Source organism: Pseudorasbora parva, chromosome 9, assembly GCF_024679245.1.
Source record: "Pseudorasbora parva isolate DD20220531a chromosome 9, ASM2467924v1, whole genome shotgun sequence".
Lineage (NCBI taxonomy): Eukaryota > Metazoa > Chordata > Actinopteri > Cypriniformes > Gobionidae > Pseudorasbora > Pseudorasbora parva.
This window is the reverse complement of record NC_090180.1, coordinates 2,157,665-2,182,522: the sequence shown is the minus strand read 5'-3', so window position 1 is coordinate 2,182,522 and position 24,858 is coordinate 2,157,665. Positions and strand designations below refer to the sequence as shown.

The window sequence follows — 24,858 nt, the reverse complement described above, 5'->3', positions numbered from 1 at the left end:
CGAATATCTTGTCTGACATATATTAGAGCTGTTACTCGGGTTTCAATCAGTTTAATCCAATGGGGTCTAACGCTATTTCATGCATTGTGCCTTTTTACACTTATTACACATGGACAACGTTTAAAAAAATGAGTTGAGCATTTGTCGGAGTATTTCTGTGTCAAATACACTCCTTCAGGATTTAAGCAAGTTTCAGAAAGTTGTGTGTGTGTGTGTGTGTGTGTGTGTGTGTGTGTGTGTGTGTGTGTGTGTGTGTGTGTGTGTGTGTGTGTGTGTGTGTGTGTGTGTGTGTGTGTGTGTGTGTGTGTGTGTGTGTGTGTGTTAGGGGCTGAACAACTTAAAAAAAAAAATTAAGTTGACATTTATTTGATTAAAGTCGAGTCGACGTCGACTAGTCGCTGCTGACGTTATTAATGAACAAATAAGCCTGAGCCTCGAGCTGAGACGCGAACACAGGTCAGCTGTGGCGTATGACACAGCGCTGCCCATAAGGTTATTGATCCATTATAACAGCTTTAGCATCAGTTCTTTTGTCTTATGGTCGTTATTCTTCTCACAGATTTCTGCTCGTTCTGTATAAGATATAGATAAAGCAGCACGATAAAGATATGCATGTATTAGTGGGTGATTGTGTGTGAATTAATTCAACCTGCCAGCGTCTCTCTACTAATAGTGAAGCTTTGAGTTTTAGTTATCAAGAAATATATGCTAGAACTATATGTGTGTGCGTTGCAATGCAGCACACATTAGTTTAGCGCGATGATTAACTTACGTGTGCAATAAGCCTGCATTCTCCCGATTAATGTTGAGCATCCAGATGGTAATCAAACAGGTCTTGTGGAGAGCTCATGGAGTATGCATTCATTTGTCATTTTTAACTGTTAAAAACAGAGCCTGCGTTTCAGGAAATAGTTTATCCTGGTGCGCCCTCTATAGGCCAGCGACTAGTCGACGTCAAGCTTAAAGCGTCATGACACAGCATTAAGGTCGACTAGTCGGTGCAACCCCTGTGTGTGTGTGTGTGTGTGTGTGTGTGTGTGTGTGTGTGTGTGTGTGTGTGTGTGTGTGTGTGTGTGTGTGTGTGTGTGTGTGTGTGTGTGTGTGTGTGTGTGTGTGTGTGTGTGTGTGTGTGTGTGTGTGTGTGTGTGTGTGTGTGTGTTACCGGTCACGAGTGGAAACCGCAGGCGGTGAGTGAAACTGAATGAAATGTGTGTGTTTTGTTGGCAATTTTACTTTTGTAAGTGCATATAATGTGAACAACACCAACATATAGAGAGTTAAGAGTTGACTTTAGTTGTCAATATTTTCCTTTCAATAGTTTCCTTTTTATTGACCAAGCCTGTCAGTGGCCTGTAGTCTACAAAAATCCATTTGCTTCTGATTATCAGCTGAGTTTAGGCAGACTGTTTTGCCTTATTTTTCAGTAGTACAAACTTTTATTAGCCTGACAAGCCAGACCCACATCAAGATGTTTGGTCTGGAAACTCACAATTGACAGCTCAATCCGAGGGGCGGGATAAACGGCTGTCTGTCAAACTCCCTCTGCACGCGATAGGATAGCACTACAACCAACCAGAGCAACGAAGGTGAAGGGGAGCTCGCTGACTGATTAAACATTCGCCGTATCCGGTCGGCAAAACTCTGAACACATCTTCCCTTCTTAAGAATGACTTCAGTGCCGTTCTTTGTTCTTTTCTCAGAGAAAAGCTTAACTCCAAGTCTTCCAGAGTCGCGGTCAAAGGCGATTCGTAAGACCGCCGCCGTTCACCAGTTTCTGTGTTTACTAGAAGCACGCAAACGCAACTCGACCGCCGTCATTATGGCCCCGCCCACCGACTCTATACACGATGTGATTAGGCCGTCCAGATTCTGAGGAACACAGCTCAGAAGGGTATTGAGAGTTCCTAGACGACACTTGCGGGCAAATTAAATTTGCTGCCGCTAGGGTGCGTCTAGATTTCTTGGCAAAACTTTAATTGCTCTGATATGCAAAATAATTTATAATAATTATGTTAATCATTTTGTTTGTAAAGTGAGGTGCATGATTAACACAAATAATAACGTTTTGAAAATGAGATAACCTTTTTTTTTTTTTAGTAACTTCATAAAATAACTTAATACAAAGTAGGTAGGCCTATTCTCTAACAGCAGGTCTAAATATCTGACAAAAAACGTTCCACAATTTAAATTGTTCAAGGAATATTTAGGTAAGTTTACTTAAAAAATACATGTTTAATATATATATATATATATATATATATATATATATATATATATATATATATATATATATATATATATATATATATATATATATATATATATATATATATATATATATATTTGTTCAGAGTAAACATCATAAATAAATTTAATATTTAAATGCATTTTTAATTGTAGTAAACAAACACTAAATGGCTACATTGCAGGGGAAAAAATACTTAGTATTTTTGTCTTGTTTCCAGGATAAATATCAAATACAAATCTTAAAGCAAGATGATTTTACTAATTTGTTCTTTTTTTATGGTTTAGCTTTTGCTTAAAACGAGATAAAAAAAAATTATAATAAATATATATATATATATATATATATATATATATATATATATATATATATATATATATATATATATATATATATATATATATATATATATATAATAAAGAAGAAAAGAAGACACACACCCCACACCCCATAAAACAAGATCAAATCTATTAAAAGCATCTTGATTTAAGAACTTTTAGACATTTGGACTGAAAACAACACAAAAATACTAAGTAAGAAAAGCCTTTTTTTTTTTGCTGTGTAGTCCAAGCACAGCTAGTTTTGTCCTGTGCTAAAATTAAAGAAGAAAAGACTGACATTTATCGCATTTTATAGCAATTTTATTATGGCCAACTTGATTCCCCAGCCACCACTCAACTCCAATTTGTAATCCAGTCTAAAGGTCATAAGTGAATGAAACGGTCCGGTGTGGATCTGCAATATTGCCCGAGCTTCCGGAGGGTGCAGGTGCTTTCGCTCAAAGAAACAATGGTTGACATAGCTGGTTTTCAGACATAATGGTCATGGCATCAGGTGAGACTTATGAGAGGTCATATTGGATTCTTGCGGGAAGATTAAAATGGGTAATCTGGAAGAGTCATCCTCTGCCAGTCATGCTTGAGGCCTTGGCTGTGAAGACAGAGGTTATTTATCTATTGCAGTCGGGAGGGAGGCGTATGAAGCAGGTGTTTCACACACTTCTGACTCATTCCCCTGCACCTGATGCTCTCCAAGATCTTCTACAGCAAGAACTGCAAATTATGCCTAATACATGATTCATTAGTCATATTAGACACATGTGTGTCATTCAGGCGTTTAATTACGACCATGGAAAGCTCTTTGGAGTGCACATCTAAAGTCCTCTCACCATTCACTCAAATCAAGTAAAGCTCTTTTTGTCATCATACGAGATTGTTTTTGTGCTTCCTGAAGCTGTTACAGTAAATACAAATACAAAGAAAGGCAAAATAAGGCATGTTGTTTCAAACCTGTTGTTTCTTTATTCTGGGGAACACAAAAGTTGTTCAAGTAAAGTCATACCGGATTGAAATGGCATGAGGGTGAGCAAGCAATGGCAATTGGGTAAGATATTCTTCTTCTTTTCTTTTCTTTTTTTTGTACCACTAAATGACAGTAGCTATGTTTCCATCAACCTATTTTTATGAGATTTGTTAGATGAAATTAGCATACAAATGTGCATAAAAATGTTTTGTGATCAGTTGAGGTGGATAATTTTTTTATCCGATACAAAGACATGCACATAAACTACATTTACTAAATTAATCCCTCAATTTGCAACTTTGCATCAGCAGAGGATGTGATTGGACTAACCAGTGGACCAATGTCATTGCAGACCATCTCATTGTGATGAATATATTTTGCACCAATTTCCCAGAAATTTCGCGATGTTGTTCTCTTGAACACATGGCATTGAAACGTTGCTTTGTTCACAAATGTTTTATGCGATATTTCAATATTATTACACAGGGAATAATTAATTATGATTGGTCAATCATGCCGTCCAGCGGTATGTTATCCCCGGATAACAGCCGCTAAAAACGAATAACACAGGCTAATCCTGGTATCTGTCACAAAAAAGTTGGTGCTTTACATTTGCTAGGACGAAAATTTCTAGCAAGCGTAGAAAATTTGGCATATGTCATTTGGTATCTCAGACTCGCTCTATCTTGGTTCATAGAAACGCAGCAGCTGTCATTTTGCGACTATTTTTTTTGTCCACTGTAATAGATTATAAAATAACAAACAGGTACGATTTCAGAATAAATATCCCTTATCTCCACAATTATAAGTGGCGAAATGCCGTGCAATAATATGCTATGGTAATGGTATGACTACCGTATCCCTTAAAGGGATCCCATGGTGTTGAGACTTGTATGGCTTAATATAACATAAATGATGTCTCTTACTGAATTATGTGGTAGAAAACCCATGAAAGATCTACGTTATTTAAAAAATCGATTTTATATTTGGACCATGGGCGGCGCCATTTTGTTTGCGTTCTAGGTTGATGACGTAGAGTGGTTGAACTCCTCAATCAGCTGGCGTTACCCGTTGCTATTTTTACCACAACGCAACTCGAAAATTGTTTCAGAGTTAAACAAAACAAATGAATTGCTTTGTAATTGTACTTAAAACACACTCAAACATACATGTGCACACAAACTCACCTACACAAGTCACAAACAGATCGGCGGGCGCGCACACACACACCTGACTGCTCTGTCTCAATCGCATGCATCATCACCAAAACATCCTGCCTCTCTTCCTCACGTTACTTTATCCCATCGTCCTACCTAGATATTTCCCTCTGCTGGTCACATTAGGCATTATAGTTAATCTACTATCAACAGTCTATCTGGGGAACAGGATGTGTTGAACAGGATATACACAGGGAATAGATTGAGGGTTATGTATGCGCGCGCAGTGCGTGCGTGTGTGTGTGTGTGTTCGCGCCGATCTGTTGGGCTGTGTGTGTGTTCGCGCCGATCTGTTGGTGTGTGTGTGTGTGTTGCTGTGTTCGCGCCGATCTGTTGGGGTGTGTGTGAGTCTGTGTGAGAGAGAGAGTTTGTGTGCACATGTATGTTTGAGTGCGTGAAGTCGGACAGCTGTTTGTAAATCGGCTTTACTCGTTATTGCGGTGGAACGTGAGACTGAATGACTGCACTCGAACATGTCCACTATGGTGTCGGACAACACTACAAATGTCCGTCCCTTCAAATAATGCCCTATTTAAGGGTATAGGGTCGATTTCAGATTCAGCCCCTGTCGTGGAGACTGAGCAGCCCAACATCTCGATTGAGACAGAGCCTGTCGTGTGCTCGCCCGCCGATCTGTTTGTGACTTGTGTAGGTGAGTTTGTGTGCACATGTATGTTTGAGTGTGTTTTAAGTATAATTACAAAGGAATTCATTGGTTTTGTTTAACTCTGAAACAATTTTCGAGTTGCGTTGTGGTAAAAATAGCTACGGGTAATGCCAGCTGATTGAGGAGTTCAACCACTCTACGTCATCAACCTAGAACGCAAACAAAATGGCGCCGCCCATGGTCCAAATATAAAATCGATTTTTTAAATAACGTAGATCTTTCATGGGTTTTCTACTACATAATTCAGTAAGAGACATCATTTATGTTATATTAAGCCATACAAGTCTCAACACCATGGGATCCCTTTAAGGGTGCGTTCACACTTGTAGTTCGGTTAGTTTGGTTCATTTGGTTCGTTTGGTCCGGACCAAAAAACAAAAACAAAACATATAGTCCTGTGTTCAAACATTCAAAACAGCTCCAGGATTTCCTCCGTTGTGCAGAAAAGAGACGGCCGTTCTGGCGTCCGTAGGTTACCGGCTAATAATGGGCAACACAGGTCGTTTGATGAGAAGAACCAGGTGTGCTTTTTCTAGCATTTTCATAACATGCTCGTCGGACCAAATATTGATGAGGCACTTCCTCGTTGCTCTACGTTTGCCCTCTAACGTTAACGTTACTCATTCTGGATACACCGATCTTTCCGCGTCCTCAAATCAGCTGACTATGCGTCTCATCTTGTGACATCACGTCCTGTTTTTGGTCCGTTTACATGTCTTTGGTCCGTGTTGCGTTCATATATCAGTCGAACCGCACCGGAGTTCATTTGGAAGTGGACCGAGACTCATCTTTTTAGCTCTCTCGGTCCGCTTGTTTGGTCCGCACCAGGGTTTGGATGGCAGCGTTCACAAACGAGCAATCGCACCAGGGTTCGTTTTAATCGAACCAAACATGAGAAGTGTGAACGCACCCTAAATGTCCATCTAGTTTGATCTTAGCAACCTACCATCTAGTCGCAACTGTTTCTCCGCAGAAGCTTTGCGTTTAAAGAGCTAATAAAATATTCGACTCAGATTAGTATTTCATGTCTGATTATTTACTAGGGGTGCCACAATTCTGAATATAATATGAACTGTTTGGTACGGCATTCACAGTTCAATACGCTCTTGTGAATTGTGTTTTTTCTCTCTCTCTCTCTCTCTCTCTCTCTCTCTCTCTCTCTCTCTCTCTCTCTCTCTCTCTCTGTTTTTTCTATTTCTCTCCATTTTAAATATTTATCTCAGTTTATTTCCACTCTGTTTGAGTGTTCCTGTGAGTTTACGCTATACTTATTCACAATCACCAAAGTTCATTATTTGCATGCGTTTTAAAGCCTTGCCAGTTAAATGTTTCATTGGCGTGCTTATGGACTGTTTTACAAGAGCTGAGCACACACTAAAGCCTGTCAAACACACACAAGGTTAACATATACAAACACAGTCGGTTATGTCTAAAGTGAAAGTAAAATCGTGTGTCTGTATATGAAATGCGAGTAGGTCGTGAACACTTGTCCTTAAAATGATGTTAATAAAACAACAAAAGACAAAGAGAAAATCACTCACTGCTCTGGAATAAATAAATAAATAAATAAACATTTAATACAGTAGCTTTTAATCAATGTATATTGTAGTTTTAATTTTAGCCTACATTTATTCATTTAATTTCAATCTTAAATGCTACTGTACATCTCTGAGCTGCCACTGTAAATCTTTACATATATTTATTTCATATTATACAATAGACTAGGAATATGTACAAGGTTTTTTTTAAGTAAAGTTTTTAGTTTAATTAAGGGTTTTCAAGTCTTTTAAGTAAAATAAAGAAAGAGTATTGCAATAAAAACACTTTCTGTTCCTGTCACCTAAGAATAGAATAGCCGAATAAAACGGGCCAAACCGAAAAACGTGATTAAAAACCAAGGTGTGTATTAAACCGTGGAGTAACTGTATTGTTCCATCCCTAGTATTATACTTACATGGCAAGTAGTCGTGTAATAAGCGGGATAATGTACATCAAGCCGGTTGCTATTGCAGAATAAACCCCTTCGGGGTGAAGTGTTTCTTTCTCGTTGCATATTGCAACTTTGTTGCAAAATTCTTTGTGGCAGCATTTAAGAAGTGGGGTAAAAACTGTTTTAAGAAAAGCTTTTGTTTCTCGCCCATGCCCTTAATACATCATCCCTGTGTTTTTCCCCTGACTGTCTCGAGGCTTCAGTTCTGAAACTCACCTGAGGTTAAATTAGTCACTAGCTCAGGTAATTGGGAACGGTACGGGCAAGTGGCACACACCCGAGCAGTCGTGAAGTTGTCAGGCCTATGCCACCATCCCTTGCTGATTTGGGCAAGTTGGTGCGACGGTCAGTGTATTTGTCACTATGTCAGCACTCCTGGAGCCGTTCCTCACAACCCTCTCAGGGCAATGCATTCATCTTTCTATTCATCTCTGGGTTGGAAGTCATTCATCATAGGACCGGAGGACTCCATCAATTATTCCAATGGGAAAGGAAGAAGGCCGAGAAGCTTTGAAAGGCAAATACATCTTGATTTAATTGGAATGCAGGTAGAAAGCACATTGGCACTAAGCAGATTTTCTGCTGAAAGAAAGAACGAAGGGGAAATCATCCCTGCCTCCTGATGCGTATGGTGTCTCACATTCATCGCCGCAGATGGAGATTCTTTGAGGGTGGGGGTGTTCGGGTTAAGCAACACTTGTCTTTGTGACACACAATTCGCCTGGGTATTCTTTCAAAGGCGCGCTACGGCACGGTTTCATGGCAATCGGAATGAAAATGCTAAAAGAATTCACTTCAAAACGCACATTACGTGATACAAAAACACCACAGGTGCTACAGTCTGCTGGGCAGGTACTGGGTGTGGAGCGAAGGATGAATAGATGCCATTGATCATCAAACACAAAGGAGGCTGCAAAGAGAGTTCACTGAAATGGCTGACACATGGATTTCTCACCACTTCTTAAGAATTAGCTGTGCTTGGGCAATCTCCCGGATGCAGCTCTTGAAGACAGCACAGAAGTGACAAGGTCCAGATTTAATCGGATGGATCCAATCAAGTTAGGCTTTTGTAGGTGCGCTGCAGTGGGAGTTCCTATAATCCCAAAGAATGTCCTGGCAGGATCGATGAGCTGGAGATTTCCTGTTTCATGTCTGGATCTTCTTTCATCACCGCTCATGTGTGCAGATGCCACCTTGCAGTTTCAGTCCATGAGTTTTTCTATTCGCTACACGGGAAGATGTGGAAGCGATGAGTATCTACAGTGCTTTTTAATGATTGGCAGTGTGTTATTTCTGCTTGAGTTCTATCGTGGACAGTTTTGCTGTCTAGCAGAAGGAGTGTGTGAGTCGATATGTGACTTTAAAACTTTGTTTGCATCTTCTGTGATTTGTTATTTTTAATCTGTTATATCTAGTACACCTATAGTGTGTTTCAAGGTTGTGGATTTGAATAATTGGCTCCCTTTCTATTCATGATTTGGAATTTATATGTATACCGATCAGGCGCAACATTATGACTTTTATGATGTCCTAATATTGTGTTGATCCGCCTTTTGCTGCTAAAACAGCCCTGACCCGTCTCTGGTCGACTCCTCTAGACCAGCGGTTCCCAAACTTTTTTACCTGCGCACCCCCTTCTATGTCCCGAACGGGTTTGCGCACCCCCAATACCCACTTAAAAAAAAAAAAAAAAAAAAACAACAAAGCTTTGTTTTATCGCCATATAAAGACTGTTTAATCGTGGGCAAATAACCAGAACACGAATGACAATAACAACATCAAAAAAAATTCAATATAATGCAACAAAGCTATGCACAAGCTTTCACTTTTAAGAGGATGTGACAGACACATGCTCAGTAACAGAAAGCACGGTTATTTTCAGCCGCATAAAATAAACATTGCAGCAATAGGCCGCCGAGATAACGGAGCCGAGCAAAGGGAGTGCTTTCAATGAATTCCTATGAAAGTTAAGCTTCCATATACATAAACTGAAACCGCGCCAGTGCGCGCACACCGTGAATGACAGCTCGTCAGTAAATGCGCGCTCTGCACGGCCAAGCAGATTTTAGTTTCAGTTTTGAATTAGTACCAATTCGGGAGCGGGTTGCTTGAACTGTGGGTTCATTAGCCTATTATTCTTAATGAAAAACACAACAACCCACAATGACAAACTCACTTACTTTACATTTCACTTTGAAACCAAATCTTCCAAGATCATCTTGTCTTTTTTTTTTTTTATTGTATGGAAAATCCCATAAAAAAAAAAGCAGCTCACGTACCCCTGGGGGTGCGCGCACCACACTTTGGGAATCCCTGCTCTAGACCCCTGAATGTGTGCTGTGGTATCTGGCGCCAATATGTCAGCAGCATATCCTTTAAGTCCTGTAAGTTGTGAGGTGGGGTCTCCATGGATCGGACTTGTTTGTTCAGCTCATCCCACAGATGCTCGATTGGATTGAGATCTGGGGAATCTGGAGGCCGAGTCGACGCCTCAAACTGGTTGTTGTGCTCCTCAAACCATTCCTGAAGCATTTGTGCTTTGTGTCAGGAGCATTATCCTGCTGGAAGAGCCACAGCCACCAGAATACCGTTTCCATCAAAGGCTGAACATGGTCTCAGCAATGCTTAGGTAGGTGGAGCGTGTCAAAGTAACATCCACATGGATGGAGGACCCAAGGTTTCCCAGCAGAACATTGGCCAAAGCATCACACTGCCTCCGCCGGCTCGCCTTCTTCCCATAGTGCATCCTGGGGCCATGTGTTCCTCAGGTAATCCACACACACACACACACACCCGGCCATCCATGTGATGTAAAAGAACACGTGATTCCTCAGACCAGGCATCCTTCTTCCATTGCTCCGTGGTCCAGTTCTGATGCTCACGTGCCACTGTTGGTGCTTTCAGCGGGGTCAGGGGTCAGAGGTCACCCTGACTGGTCAGCGGCTATGCCGCCCCATACGCCTCAAACTCTGATGCTCTGTGTATTCTGACAGCTTTCTATCAGAACCAGCATTAACTTCTGGAGCAGATTGAGCTCCAGTAGCTCGTCTGTTTGATCGGACCACACGGGCCAGCCTTCGCTCCCCACGTGCATCAATGAGCCTTGGCCGCCCATGACCCTGTGGCCGGTTCTCCACTGGTCCTTCCTTGGAGCACTTTTGATAGATACTGACCACTGCAGACCGGGAACAGCCCACAAGAGCTGCAGTTTTGGAGATGCTCTGACCCAGTCGTCTAGCCGTCACAATTTGGCCAAACTCGCTCAAATCCTTACGCTTGCCTATTTCTCCTGCTTCTAACAGATCAACTTTTTCATGTTTTAGAAAGTCTCTTATGCAAGGTGGAATTTATTTGATCAGAAATATAGTAAAAACAGCATATATCTATCTACTGCCCATCTATCTGTCTGTCCATGAATGTTTCTCATTCTAACTCTGCATCCTCTTTGTTACATAATTTAAACCACTCTGGATGCCACACTTGTATGGGCCCATAAAATAGAAATCAGAAAAATAAATCTCCCCGCAGGAGTATGTGACCAAACCACATCTGTATTTTGAGCTGAAAGCTCAACGATCTTTAATAATTAATGATTCAGACTTACATTTTCTCTAAATGGGATGCAAGCCTACATTAAACAAGTTAGCATGAGTTAGTTGATTTACTTAATTGCAATACAATCTGCAATTTTTTCAATAAACTACATTATACAATACCTCCCAGTAAAAATAAATAAATAAAAAATAAAACTCTAATGACTTCCAAGGCTGGTTGAGTATTTGTTTAGCCTCAGTACACAGAACACGGCTCGTGTTTATTCTTGTTATGACAGGTGCTCCTTTAGGATGTTTTCTTCACGCTGAGGAACTTCACATGCTATCTATACTTTATTAGACCTGTCAGTAATTGGAATTGGAAGAGGAGGTCACACCTTCAGGGGATAGTATTTACACAGTTTATTGCAGAAATAGGACATAAAATAAATTACATGAATGCATTTTTATTATTACAAAGCCACTGCACTGGGTTTGAGTAGAAATCACAGAGAGCCTTGCTGTAGATGTTCAATTGCTATGCAATGTCAGAATACATCATTTTTTTCATCTTTGTTTATTTATTGTTAATGTATTTCAGCGACAGCATGTTGTGTGAGCTTTGCTGTTTGTTTAGTCTGCTGCATCTGTCACTTTTTAACATACAAATGTGGATTCTCTGTCTACTGTAACGCTGCAGTTGTCAAATGCCAAGGCAATTATACCCTTCTCTAATTGTTCAAATTCAAAATGAATCGGAGGGTTAAACAGCTTTTCCTGCTCCACACGTCTCTGTGACTGAGAAAGCGTTTTTCACAATCTGACTTGTTCTTTACCTTACATGCACCAATTTGTAGGGAGGAAAAACATTGTGCAGTTGCTAAGCCAATGTGACATTTTTATCCCACTTATTACACCAGTTTGTGTTACGAACAGAGTTAATCAATTAACCAACTTCTATGTTAATTATTCTATAATTATGCATCTAGAATCAGTTGCATGCGAGAACTAGTGGTATAATGGTACGTGTATTCGGAGTGTTTCGGTACAGGACTACCGGTACGGTGCACGCGTTTAGAGAACTGTACCGAATGCAATCTTTAACAGGTAACAGTCAGCTTGTTTTCCACGCAGATCATACTTCAATCGGAGTTCCCACACGGACATATTAAACTTTATGTCCATTTTGTCAGGAAATTCAAACGATGAATTCCATTTTGCCGCTCTTTAATGTGGCGTGACTGATCACTGTATATGCGAGTGAGGGCGATCATCTCGTCATAGTCAGAGAATAAACATGAATGAACATCTGAAGGTGTGTTGAGGATACGTCACAACTCACTGAAACGCATCATATGTGGTGTAATCGCTCAATCAGTGTTTCAACGGCGGACAGACGTCAATAAAACAGCTTGAGAACAATGTCCTGTAGCATCACATTTACCTCAGAAGTCCTTCAGTGTCCACAGCTGTGAGTTCACTAGAGGAATCAACTCTTTCACTGAATATATGACCTATATTAGCCTATATATTCACTATATTAGCCTATATATTCACTATATTAGCCTATATATTCACTATATTAGCCTATATATTCACTATATTAGCCTATATATTCACTATATTAGCATATATATTCACTATATTAGCCTATATATTCACTATATTAGCCTATATATTCACTATATTAGCCTATATATTCACTATATTAGCCTATATATTCACTATATTAGCATATATATTCACTATATTAGCCTATATATTCACTATATTAGCCTATATATTCATTATATTAGCCTATATATTCACTATATTAGCCTATATATTCACTATATTAGCCTATATATTCACTATATTAGCCTATATATTCACTATATTAGCCTATATATTCACTATATTAGCCTATATATTCACTATATTAGCCTATATATTCACTATATTAGCCTATATATTCATTATATTAGCCTATATATTCACTATATTAGCCTATATATTCACTATATTAGCCTATATATTCATTATATTAGCCTATATATTCACTATATTAGCCTATATATTCACTATATTAGCCTATATATTCACTATATTAGCCTATATATTCATTATATTAGCCTATATATTCACTATATTAGCCTATATATTCACTATATTAGCCTATATATTCATTATGTTAGCCTATATATTCACTATATTAGCCTATATATTCACTATATTAGCCTATATATTCACTATATTAGCCTATATATTCACTATATTAGCCTATATATTCACTATATTAGCCTATATATTCACTATATTAGCCTATATATTCATTATATTAGCCTATATATTCACTATATTAGCCTATATATTCATTATATTAGCCTATATATTCACTATATTAGCCTATATATTCATTATATTAGCCTATATATTCACTATATTAGCCTATATATTCACTATATTAGCCTATATATTCACTATATTAGCCTATATATTCACTATAATAGCCTATGTATTCATTATATTAGCCTATATATTCACTATATTAGCCTATATATTCACTATATTAGCCTATATATTCACTATATTAGCCTATATATTCACTATATTAGCCTATATATTCACTATAATAGCCTATATATTCACTATATTAGCCTATATATTCACTATATTAGCCTATATATTCACTATATTAGCCTATATATTCACTTATTAGCCTATATATTCACTATATTAGCCTATATATTCATTATATTAGCCTATATATTCACTATATTAGCCTATATATTCACTATATTAGCCTATATATTCATTATATTAGCCTATATATTCACTATATTAGCCTATATATTCACTATATTAGCCTATATATTCACTATATTAGCCTATATATTCACTATATTAGCCTATATATTCATTATGTTAGCCTATATATTCACTATATTAGCCTATATATTCACTATATTAGCCTATATATTCACTATATTAGCCTATATATTCACTATAATAGCCTATGTATTCATTATATTAGCCTATATATTCACTATATTAGCCTATATATTCACTATATTAGCCTATATATTCACTATATTAGCCTATATATTCACTATATTAGCCTATATATTCACTATATTAGCCTATATATTCACTATATTAGCCTATATATTCACTATATTAGCCTATATATTCACTATAATAGCCTATGTATTCATTATATTAGCCTATATATTCATTATATTAGCCTATATATTCACTATATTAGCCTATATATTCATTATATTAGCCTATATATTCACTATATTAGCCTATATATTCACTATATTAGCCTATATATTCACTATATTAGCCTATATATTCACTATATTAGCCTATATATTCACTATATTAGCCTATATATTCACTATATTAGCCTATATATTCACTATATTAGCCTATATATTCATTATATTAGCCTATATATTCACTATATTAGCCTATATATTCATTATATTAGCTTATATATTCACTATATTAGCCTATATATTCATTATATTAGCCTATATATTCACTATATTAGCCTATATATTCACTATATTAGCCTATATATTCACTATATTAGCCTATATATTCACTATAATAGCCTATGTATTCATTATATTAGCCTATATATTCACTATATTAGCCTATATATTCACTATATTAGCCTATATATTCACTATATTAGCCTATATATTCACTATATTAGCCTATATATTCACTATAATAGCCTATGTATTCATTATATTAGCCTATATATTCATTATATTAGCCTATATATTCACTATATTAGCCTATATATTCATTATATTAGCCTATATATTCACTATATTAGCCTATATATTCACTATATTAGCCTATATATTCATTATGTTAGCCTATATATTCACTATATTAGCCTATATATTCACTATATTAGCCTATATATTCACTATATTAGCCTATATATTCACTATAATAGCCTATGTATTCATTATATTAGCCTATATATTCACTATATTAGCCTATATATTCACTATATTAGCCTATATATTCACTATATTAGCCTATATATTCACTATAATAGCCTATGTATTCATTATATTAGCCTATATATTCATTATATTAGCCTATATATTCACTATATTAGCCTATATATTCATTATATTAGCCTATATATTCACTATATTAGCCTATATATTCACTATATTAGCCTATATATTCATTATGTTAGCCTATATATTCACTATATTAGCCTATATATTCACTATATTAGCCTATATATTCACTATATTAGCCTATATATTCACTATATTAGCCTATATATTCACTATAATAGCCTATGTATTCATTATATTAGCCTATATATTCACTATATTAGCCTATATATTCATTATATTAGCCTATATATTCACTATATTAGCCTATATATTCACTATATTAGCCTATATATTCATTATATTAGCCCATATATTCATTATATTAGCCTATATATTCACTATATTAGCCTATATATTCACATTTCTGCTGCTAATTGTCTTTCCTATATATATATATATATATTTTTTTTTTTTTTGCAGTTTTCTGGATGGTATTAAGTGTACACACACATTTATAAGAACCATCTACACAACTTGTGTGGTTTTAATATATCTGCTCACAACATATTTTCAGCAAAAGTGTGGAATAGAACCATAATTTCAGTTGGGAACAAAACTCGATGTGGTATACACACAGAGAGGGAAAAAAAGATGCCTCATTAAAATTCAATTTTGGGCGTAGTCCTCAATGGTAATCACGTTGGGGTTTAATTTATTCTTTGACACTGATTAATTGCATAGAATTGCTGGAGCCATTTCCTGCTGTAAACGTCAATTAATTAGCCGACAACATTAGAAGTGATAATTAATACAGTGGGTGCCACAGCATGGGCCCTGAGTCCTTCACGGGTGGCCCTTTAGATGGCTGTGGCCGATGCAAACACCCCAATTTTCGGCTTCTATGGGGATGTGGAGGGATGATGAGTTGCAGAGGAGTAATTTGCGGGTGAGACGGTGGGACATGTCCCCACCACTTTTTGAAACATCTTGCTGTACGGATGAACCTAATTTATACAAACAAAACATATCTGGTTAACTAGAAGAGCATCATGTCATCTGTTCGTTAATAAGAGGCGATCTGACGCTCACTGCCTTTAATCTAACGCTCAACACCATTGCAGCGAAATCATGAAACAAAATGCACAAAAACTCTCCCTACTCTTGATGTACAACCACAGATGATATTCGGTTTTGATAGGGAAAAAAAAAATACAAAGGCAGATTAGAAACGAGAACTTCTGACAAGTTTAACAAAGGACTATTAGACCAGTAGACCATTGGACCATTAGGGATTACAAGAGAGGTTTGCGAATCTATCCCTTCACGTGAAAAATCTTGGAACTAACGCTTTGTGTTTACACTATAAAAAAATATATTGCTGGTTTAAATTGAAAAAAGTAAGTACCCTGGTTGCCTTTAAATTTTGAGTTTATTGAAATTAAAAATTTGAGTTGATACAATGAAGGAAATTGGTTTAATGAATAGAAACTCAAAATCTTACTGTATCTTAACCACATAAAAAAAAAAAAGATAAATCATAAAAATAGCACAATTTGGCTCCGTCATCACAAATAAAAACGGACACAATTAGCCAAAATACTTACAAAAATACTCAAAAATATTCATTGTATTAACTCTTTATTGTATTAAAATGTTACGGCACCCAGGTAACTTATTTTTTTAAGAATTTTTACAGTACAAGAGTTAAAAATGAGATCTATGTCAATAAATGATTAACAAATCTTCAATAAATATTCATATACATTTTTCTGCAATTGTTATTGTACATATTTTACATCTGATATAACATTGTATTAGCAATGCTACCCCCCCCCCCCCCCCCCCCAGACACACACACACACAACTGTCCCACCTACTTTTTAAAACAAAGTTACGCCACTGAATTGAGTTGACTGAAAGAAGGAACTTCTGTCTAGTTAAGGACGTGGACAGCAGCGGTGGTGACAAACATCCGTTCTCCCTGCGGTCTTGCCGGTTTAGAGAACCCTTGCGGATCACTGACATCAGTCTGAATGGCATTGATTCATTCCAGAGCACAAAGTCCCACTCCCAAAGTCCCTCTCAATTAAAACGCCAGCATATGGCCCAGTGACCAGTAAAGCACAGAGGCTCGTATCTGCTCTGATGTCTGCAGATTCTGATAGAGACGTCCCTCAGTATGGCTGAGAGGGAAAGTGTGTCACCTTGATCTTTTAAGATGTGTCCGCTCCTCCTTGAGTGTCTATATTTGGAGCAGAGAGATCCTCTTGATGGATAGTGTCCTGTTGGCCAAATTGTTTGCAGTGTTAATTTGTTTGCATGACTTTTCGAGTCAATAACAGATGTATGCTTCCATCATGTATGCTAATTTAAAGGGCAGTAAATGTCAGTCAGACAAAATATGCCTTAAATGTCACTAAGTAGCTTTAATAACCAGAAACATCTGAATATGCTTGTGTTTTCACATATTTACACCTCACAGTACATTGACAGCACACAATAACACAGCATGCCAACTGTTGTTTCATTTCAGATGCACATGTAACGCTAAAAATCTGATATCTTGGTGTCCTTATAATTTGAAAAAACATTAAAGTTCTCACATCACCGGTTTAATGAGTTTCCTGGCGTGAATGAAGAATACACTGTAAAAATTATTTAGAAAAAAAATACCTGGTTGCCTTAATTTTTTGAGTTCAATTGAATTAAAAAAAATTAGTTAATACAATGCACATTTTTTGAGATTCGACAACCTTTATTAAAATATTATTAAAAGATTTTGTAAGCATATTGGGTAATTGTGTGTGTTTTATTTGTGATGACGCAGTGAAACATGCAAAATTGTGCTATTTTCATGATTTTTCACATTGTTTATGTGGTTCAGATACAATAACATTTTGAGTTTCTATTTATTAAACAAATTTCCTTCATTGTATCAACTCAATTTTTTTATTTCAATAAATAATAACATTTTAAGGCAACCAGGTTACTTACTTTTCCTACATTGTAGGATTTGCAATTCTTACTTTTTTCTTGTTTTTACACAAAGAATGTCTTAAAGATGATGTAAGTTAAAATATATTCTATTACCCCAGCATGATTTCCAGAGATATTTATGAAATGAACTGTTTTAGGTTCATTTATTCAAAAGTGCACTGTAAACTGCTAGCAAAATTTGTTACAGTGAAATAATCACCTGTCAGTGTTTTACTGTAATACATATAAAATTAGCTAAACAGGCAGCGGTGTGAACATAACATATTTTCTTGGTGACAGATGATATTTACACTAAGTGCAAATAGCTGTAGAGGACATTTACTAAGAGATGATAGTGATATATTCTCTTTGCACCATGTAGCAGTGCTTTGCAATGTGTTGTGATAATAGTAATTATATGTCATTTATACTTAATATTGACAGATTCATACTTTTTGCACCTCAGTGTTATTGTACATTAACAGGATGCAATAATAACACAATGTAAATGATTATATTTATTAAAAATTTTAAACGGATGCTGCCTTAATGGGACAATACAACCCCTTCCTACTGGGATTTGCAGGCCGAGTCGACACCTCAAACTGGTCGTTGTGCTCCTCAAACCATTCCTGAAGCATTTGTGCTTTGTGTCAGGAGCATTATCCTGCTGGAAGAGCCACAGCCACCAGAATACCGTTTCCATCAAAGGCTGAACATGGTCTCGGCAATGCTTAGGTAGGTGGAGCGTGTCAAAGTAACATCCACATGGATGGAGGACCCAAGGTTTCCCAGCAGAACATTGGCCAAAGCATCACACTGCCTCCGCCGGCTCGCCTTCTTCCCATAGTGCATCCTGGGGCCATGTGTTCCCCAGGAAAACGGCACATTTAAGAATCATTAAACAATCAAACAATTTTACTATTAAAAACGACTTGCTTGTGTAACTTAAAGGGTTACTTCAGTGATTAGCATATGGCTTTGTATCAGTATGAAGTATATCCGAATGATCATGCTCCCCCTTTTGTTATTTGGGAGTGGCCTCACAGCGCAGCGAAGCAGTGCATTCTGGGAATTGTTGTCTTTCATCTCCATGAGCAAAAAAAATTAATTTTCTGTCTTTTTTCAGTCAAGAAGGCACCACATTCAAAAATAATTTCACATTTCTACTACATCAATGACCCAGTTTAAATACAGACTCATCTTCCCAGCACTGAAGTACCCTTTAATGTGGGTTGATTGACTCATTTTACTCATTGTAACTTTATTTGTAACTGTGCTGAGATTGAGTCAGCTTCACATCTTTACCATTAGCCCTCTCTATTAGATAAGCCTGTCACTGTTTAAGGTACATCCCAATGTTCAATCATTTCCCCAGTAGTCATCCGTTCCTCCGCTCATCCAAGAGTGAACTCGGTGCAGCTATTAATGGGGTTTCATGAGCCATATAATATCTTCTACCAGTGCTTGTCAGTATGAATCTCCCAGCGAGAGGATGTTAAACAGGGAGATTCTCCCACGCCATCGTGAGTTATGGGCTGTCGCCCCACTGTTTAGCGTGTAGAGAGCGAACAATTTGATATTAAGATTTTCGCTTGTCTTGTCCCTTTGATATATGTCTGGCAGTGTGTGTGTGTGTGTGTGTGTGTACATTTGCTCAGCCCTTGTTAACAAATGTATACTAGTATGTGTTTATTTAAGGCTTTTCTTGTGCTCACTTTCTTATTCAAATGGTAGCGTGGGCCTTGATTGTCTGCCTGCATGCCTGATCATTCCTCGCTAATGATGCCACCACCCAAAGGCACACGGCAGAATGGCAAAGATGACTACAGCCTCTGAACTTGTGTTTGTTATGTGAAGTTCAGTCATATTAATCATTCTGTCAGACAATGAGAGCAAGGCGCCCATGGGGTAAAAATGAGACATGGCCCTCTGAAGCCGAGGGTTTTAGCAGAGTTAAAAGAAAAGAGGGGCTGTGCGCTTGACGCTTGTTATTATTTATCCAAACTCTGACGTGCGCTTCACTGACACTGCCGCACTCTACAGGGGCACGCGCACTTTCTCTTTTAGGTAGTTTTAAGTGGAAACTGTACAAGGTTAGGATAGTGCAAGAGCAGCGCATTTACAAGCTTATTCATCACATTTGTGCTCCGTGTCAAAAAGCCGTCTGCCCCAGAGAGCAGGAGAGCAAGTGGAATTTGAGATGTTATGCTCCAAACCAACTGCGTTAGTGAGTCTGAGAGTGGTTTTAGTTGTACAAAATGGTAATAATTATAAAAAAGAAGCTATTATAAATAATTGATTCATAATTAAGATGTTTTTTTTTTTTCAGATTTCATGCTAATATATATTAAATGTTTGTGTGTGTGCGTGTGTGCGTGCGTGTGACTGTGTGTGTTTTTGAGTTATGCTCACAATTATTTATATATGCGTATGCGTGGCTTACCTGGGGAACACATGGCCCCAGGATGCACTATGGGAAGAAGGCGAGCCGGCGGAGGCAGTGTGATGCTTTGGCCAATGTTCTGCTGGGAAACCTTTGGTCCTCCATCCATGTGGATGTTACTTTGACACGCGCCACCTACCTAAGCATTGCTGAGACCATGTTCAGCCTTTGATGGAAACGGTATTCTGGTGGCTGTGGCTCTTCCAGCAGGATAATGCTCCTGACACAAAGCACAAATGCTTCAGGAATGGTTTGAGGAGCACAACAACCAGTTTGAGGCGTCAACTCGGCCTCCAGATTCCCCAGATCTCAATCCAATCGAGCATCTGTGGGATGAGCTGAACAAACAAGTCCGATCCATGGAGGCCCCACCTCACAACTTACAGGACTTAAAGGATCTGCTGCTAACATCTTGGTGCCAGATACCACAGCTCACCTTCAGGGGTCTAGTGTAGTCAATGCCATTACGGGTTAAGGGGACCAACACAATATTAGAAAGGTGGCTATAATATTATGGCTGATATATATTTATATTAGTGCTGGACAAACACATTCAAAATAAAAGTTTGTGTTAACATAATGTTATGTGTCTGTTCTATGTATAAATATTATGTGTATATAAACACACACACACACACACGCATGTATATTTAGGAAATATTTGCATGTATACTGTATGTTTGTTAATATAATCGATCGTATATAAATATAAAAAATTTCCCAAATATATGGATTATATATTATTGGTTTAATAAATAGAAACTCAAAATAATATACATATACAGCAGAGCATCATCAAGAATATCAAATATTCAGGGATTGGGCAATTTGGCAATTTCTAATTATTCTGGGGGACTCGTCCTCCTCAATGGTGTCACGGCTCTGGTGTGTTAGTGTGCACATGTAAACACACATACATGTGCACACTAACACACCAGAGCCGTAACAAAGTGTGACTTCCTCATTAAGAATCTGAGAATGTCCCGCTCATTAAGACCAAAGGCTTTGAGCTGAAGATGGAGAGCCTTTGTCTCCAGCACATGTGCTCTGTTTATAATGGGATTCCTCCTATCAACATCTTACAGATATTATGAATTCATTATTTCTGCAAATCCGTCACCGGTATGTTAGCACTGGTCTAAAATGACAGAGTAAATCCATGATAATGTCAAGAGGAATTAATTTTTACAGACAGAGCAGAATGCTTTGGTTTTATAGATATGCCAGATCAGGTTTAGAAAGCAGTGCTCTAATGCCCAAGCAGAATCTCGCAGACCGTGCTTCGGTTTTGTGCGATCATCCAGATGTGCTATATATTAAGGTGGGGTTAAAATGAAACATGGCTGTGTATTCCCTCGATGGCACGGCACGGCTGACAGTTGCTGTAGGAGACGAGATGATTGATTATACACCGCCTGCTCAACATATGGCCATATGCGGGATTTTAGCTCACAGGGTAACCACGGGTAGAAAGCGATGCCTTACATGTTAAAAAAGAGTTGGAAGATAAATGAAGAAAGGATTTCATTTACACAAATCTGCTAGGCTGCTCTGTCTCCTAATAATAATAATGCACTGTAAAAAAAAAGAAAATAGTTGACATACTTAAAATTGAAAGGCGACTTGCTGCACACCATTTTTTAGTTCACTTAACTCAATTAACCGAGTAAGGTCACATGCCTTCCAATTTAAGATCTTTTGTTCAGCTGATTGAGTTTTTATTTTATTCTTTGTTGATTATATATATATATATATATATATATATATATATATAGAGAGAGAGAGAGAGAGAGAGAGAGAGAGAGAGAGAGAGAGAGAGAGAGAGAGAGAGAGAGAGAGAGAGAGAGAGAGATTTCCTGTAAGAATCAGCCTATGAATCTTAATAATGGTGACATGTTTCCTGCCGCAATGCATGCTGGGAGCCATGGATGAGTTTTGCACGATGAACCCAGAATTGATGTTATTGTTGCAACTTGTATGCTTGTTAACTTGCAATTACAATTTAGAATAGAATAGAATAGAATAGAATAGAATAGAATAGAATAGAATAGAATAGAATAGAATAGAATAGAATAGAATAGAATAGAATAGAATAGAATAGAATAGAATAGAATTTATTTTCCCATTACTGGGAAATTTGTCTCAGACATCATGACACGGCCAGTGTACAATAGGACAATACATACATACATACTTACATACATAAAAGCGCTAATTTGAATGTACAATTACTACAAGTTTTGTCCGACAATTGTTAAACCAACTTCTTTTCACTGGTTAAGCCAACTTTTTTTGCATTTAATTGTCCAGTTAACTAAAACATTATCATTAGCCTAAATTTTTGTGAGTTGGATTTCTTACAGTGTGGTTATCTAATGAATCCTTTGACATAATCGTCGATTAAATTTTACTTTTATACTTATAATAATCCACCAATATTAGCAAGTATGATTTATTCTCAATGTGTAGTATCAGAAATCCTGTATTATTTTTGTTTTAAGTCAGTGCTTTAATTTTCCGGACTCGTTCTCGAATGGACAGAAAAGCTGTTTGTTTTTTGGGCCTCATTTCCCTTTTGTGTAATCCAAATACTGTGATTTTCAAACAACAGCAGATCAAGGCGTATTTTTGCAGCGATGCAGTCATGAGCTAACGAAAAGCAGAGAATGTGCCCAATTGAGCAAGATTAGGATTAGCAAACACTATTCCAAAAATCATTTCATACTGGGATTGCCAGTGTATTAAGGGATTCACAGTCATACCTTTACACTGCGGCTGTCAACACAACACAAAGCAGAACCAGTGCACGTTCCTCATATCATCATATTTCGTTTTGTAAACTTACAATGTATTTTTAGTCCATGTGTGTTAGCTCTGAGGCTATTTAAATGCTCAAAGTAGGGGCACATCCTAACGCGGGTTAGTTGTGACACACGGTTTAAAAATGTCCACACATGTCAGGATGGCCAAACTTTGTGTATTTACTAGTTGCCATTTACACACAAAAAAAACATAAAATACTCAAAAATAAATAAATAAATAAATAAATAAAATGAAATCACTAAACCTTTATTTAACCAGCAAAAGTACATTTCATACTTAAGTTAATTTTTCATCTCTGTTTTTGTTTTTTTAGAAAAATCTGATATTATTATAATGTTATATCTGTGATTTTAATGTTCTTTAATGCTGATCTAACAGCAGAAGACACAAAACGTGGTCAATCCCAGTGGAGCAGGCGGGGGCATGTTGAGAAACACTGAACTTTATTAGAAATATTATATTTTATAGGCTATGTTTTTGAATTCTGTTGAGTAACCATGAGATAAATACTGAGAGTCAATGTTCTGAAGTTTTTAATAATTATTATGTTTTGAACTGTGATGTATAGCCTTGTTTGTTGTCAGACTAAAAAAAAATACAACAAAAATAATGATAAAAAAGCATAAATATAAATATATATATATATATATATATATATATATATATATATATATATATATATATATATATATATATATATATATATATATATATATATATATATATATATATATATATATATATATTAGTTTGCCTTGTATATTTTTGATTGTATCAGATTACATTTTAAGATGTGTTACCTATGGGGCATGTTGTCACATTTCACTTCCATTCTTTTAGGGTAAATCAAGAAAAAAGTATACACTGTGTTAATGAAACGAACCACATAATTGTACTAGACGTGTGAAATTAATGTGGAAAAAAAATAATTCTCTATATTCCAAGTGGATTTACACAAACTGAGAAAGTCTCAAAAAATCTCTAAAATCTCTCTCTTTCAAGACAACAGACCCAAAACATTGATGAACAAGGAGCAATCTCTTAGACATATCGCTCCCCAACTTACTGTTTGAAATCTGTGAACTTGTCAAGCAGTTGCGTTGAGCCTTACATTGGGTCTTATATGCATTATTAAAACATAACTGTTTCTTGTCCTGTATATTTTAGGTATGGTAAACTACAGTGAGGTCACTGGTTACCCACTGGTTCAGCACTGGAAGCTACGGTCCATAATGTACCATGTGAAGCTCAATCAGTGGACCCTCTCCCAAGGTAAAACACCCTCACTCTTATATATAAGGGCAAAGTTAAATATATCACTATATTTATTGTATTGTATTCTTGGCCCCATTTTATATTAGGTGGCCTTAAGTATTATGTACTTACATCAAAAATAAGTACAATGTACGTACGGTGTTCAAATTGGATTGTAAAACAGCTTTGGTGATATTGAGGTGAGGTGTGGTGGTGTGGGTCAGTTTAAGGGTAGAGTTAGGGACAGGTGTGGTGGTGTGGGTCAGTTTAAGGGTAGAGTTAGGGACAGGTGTGGTGGTGTGGGTCAGTTTAAGGGTAGAGTTAGGGTC

The 24,858-nt window shown here is 36.9% G+C and overlaps 1 protein-coding gene across 3 annotated transcripts in view; it reads left to right on the top strand.

Moving 5' to 3' along the window:
- astn1 (astrotactin 1) overlaps positions 1-24,858 on the top strand; it is a 423,229-nt gene that overhangs the window by 241,642 nt on the left and 156,729 nt on the right. For all 3 annotated transcript variants that reach the window (XM_067453477.1, XM_067453479.1, XM_067453478.1), the window contains one exon: positions 24,443-24,547. In XM_067453477.1, the coding sequence (XP_067309578.1) occupies positions 24,443-24,547 (105 nt within the window). The remainder of the gene's footprint in view (positions 1-24,442; positions 24,548-24,858) is intronic.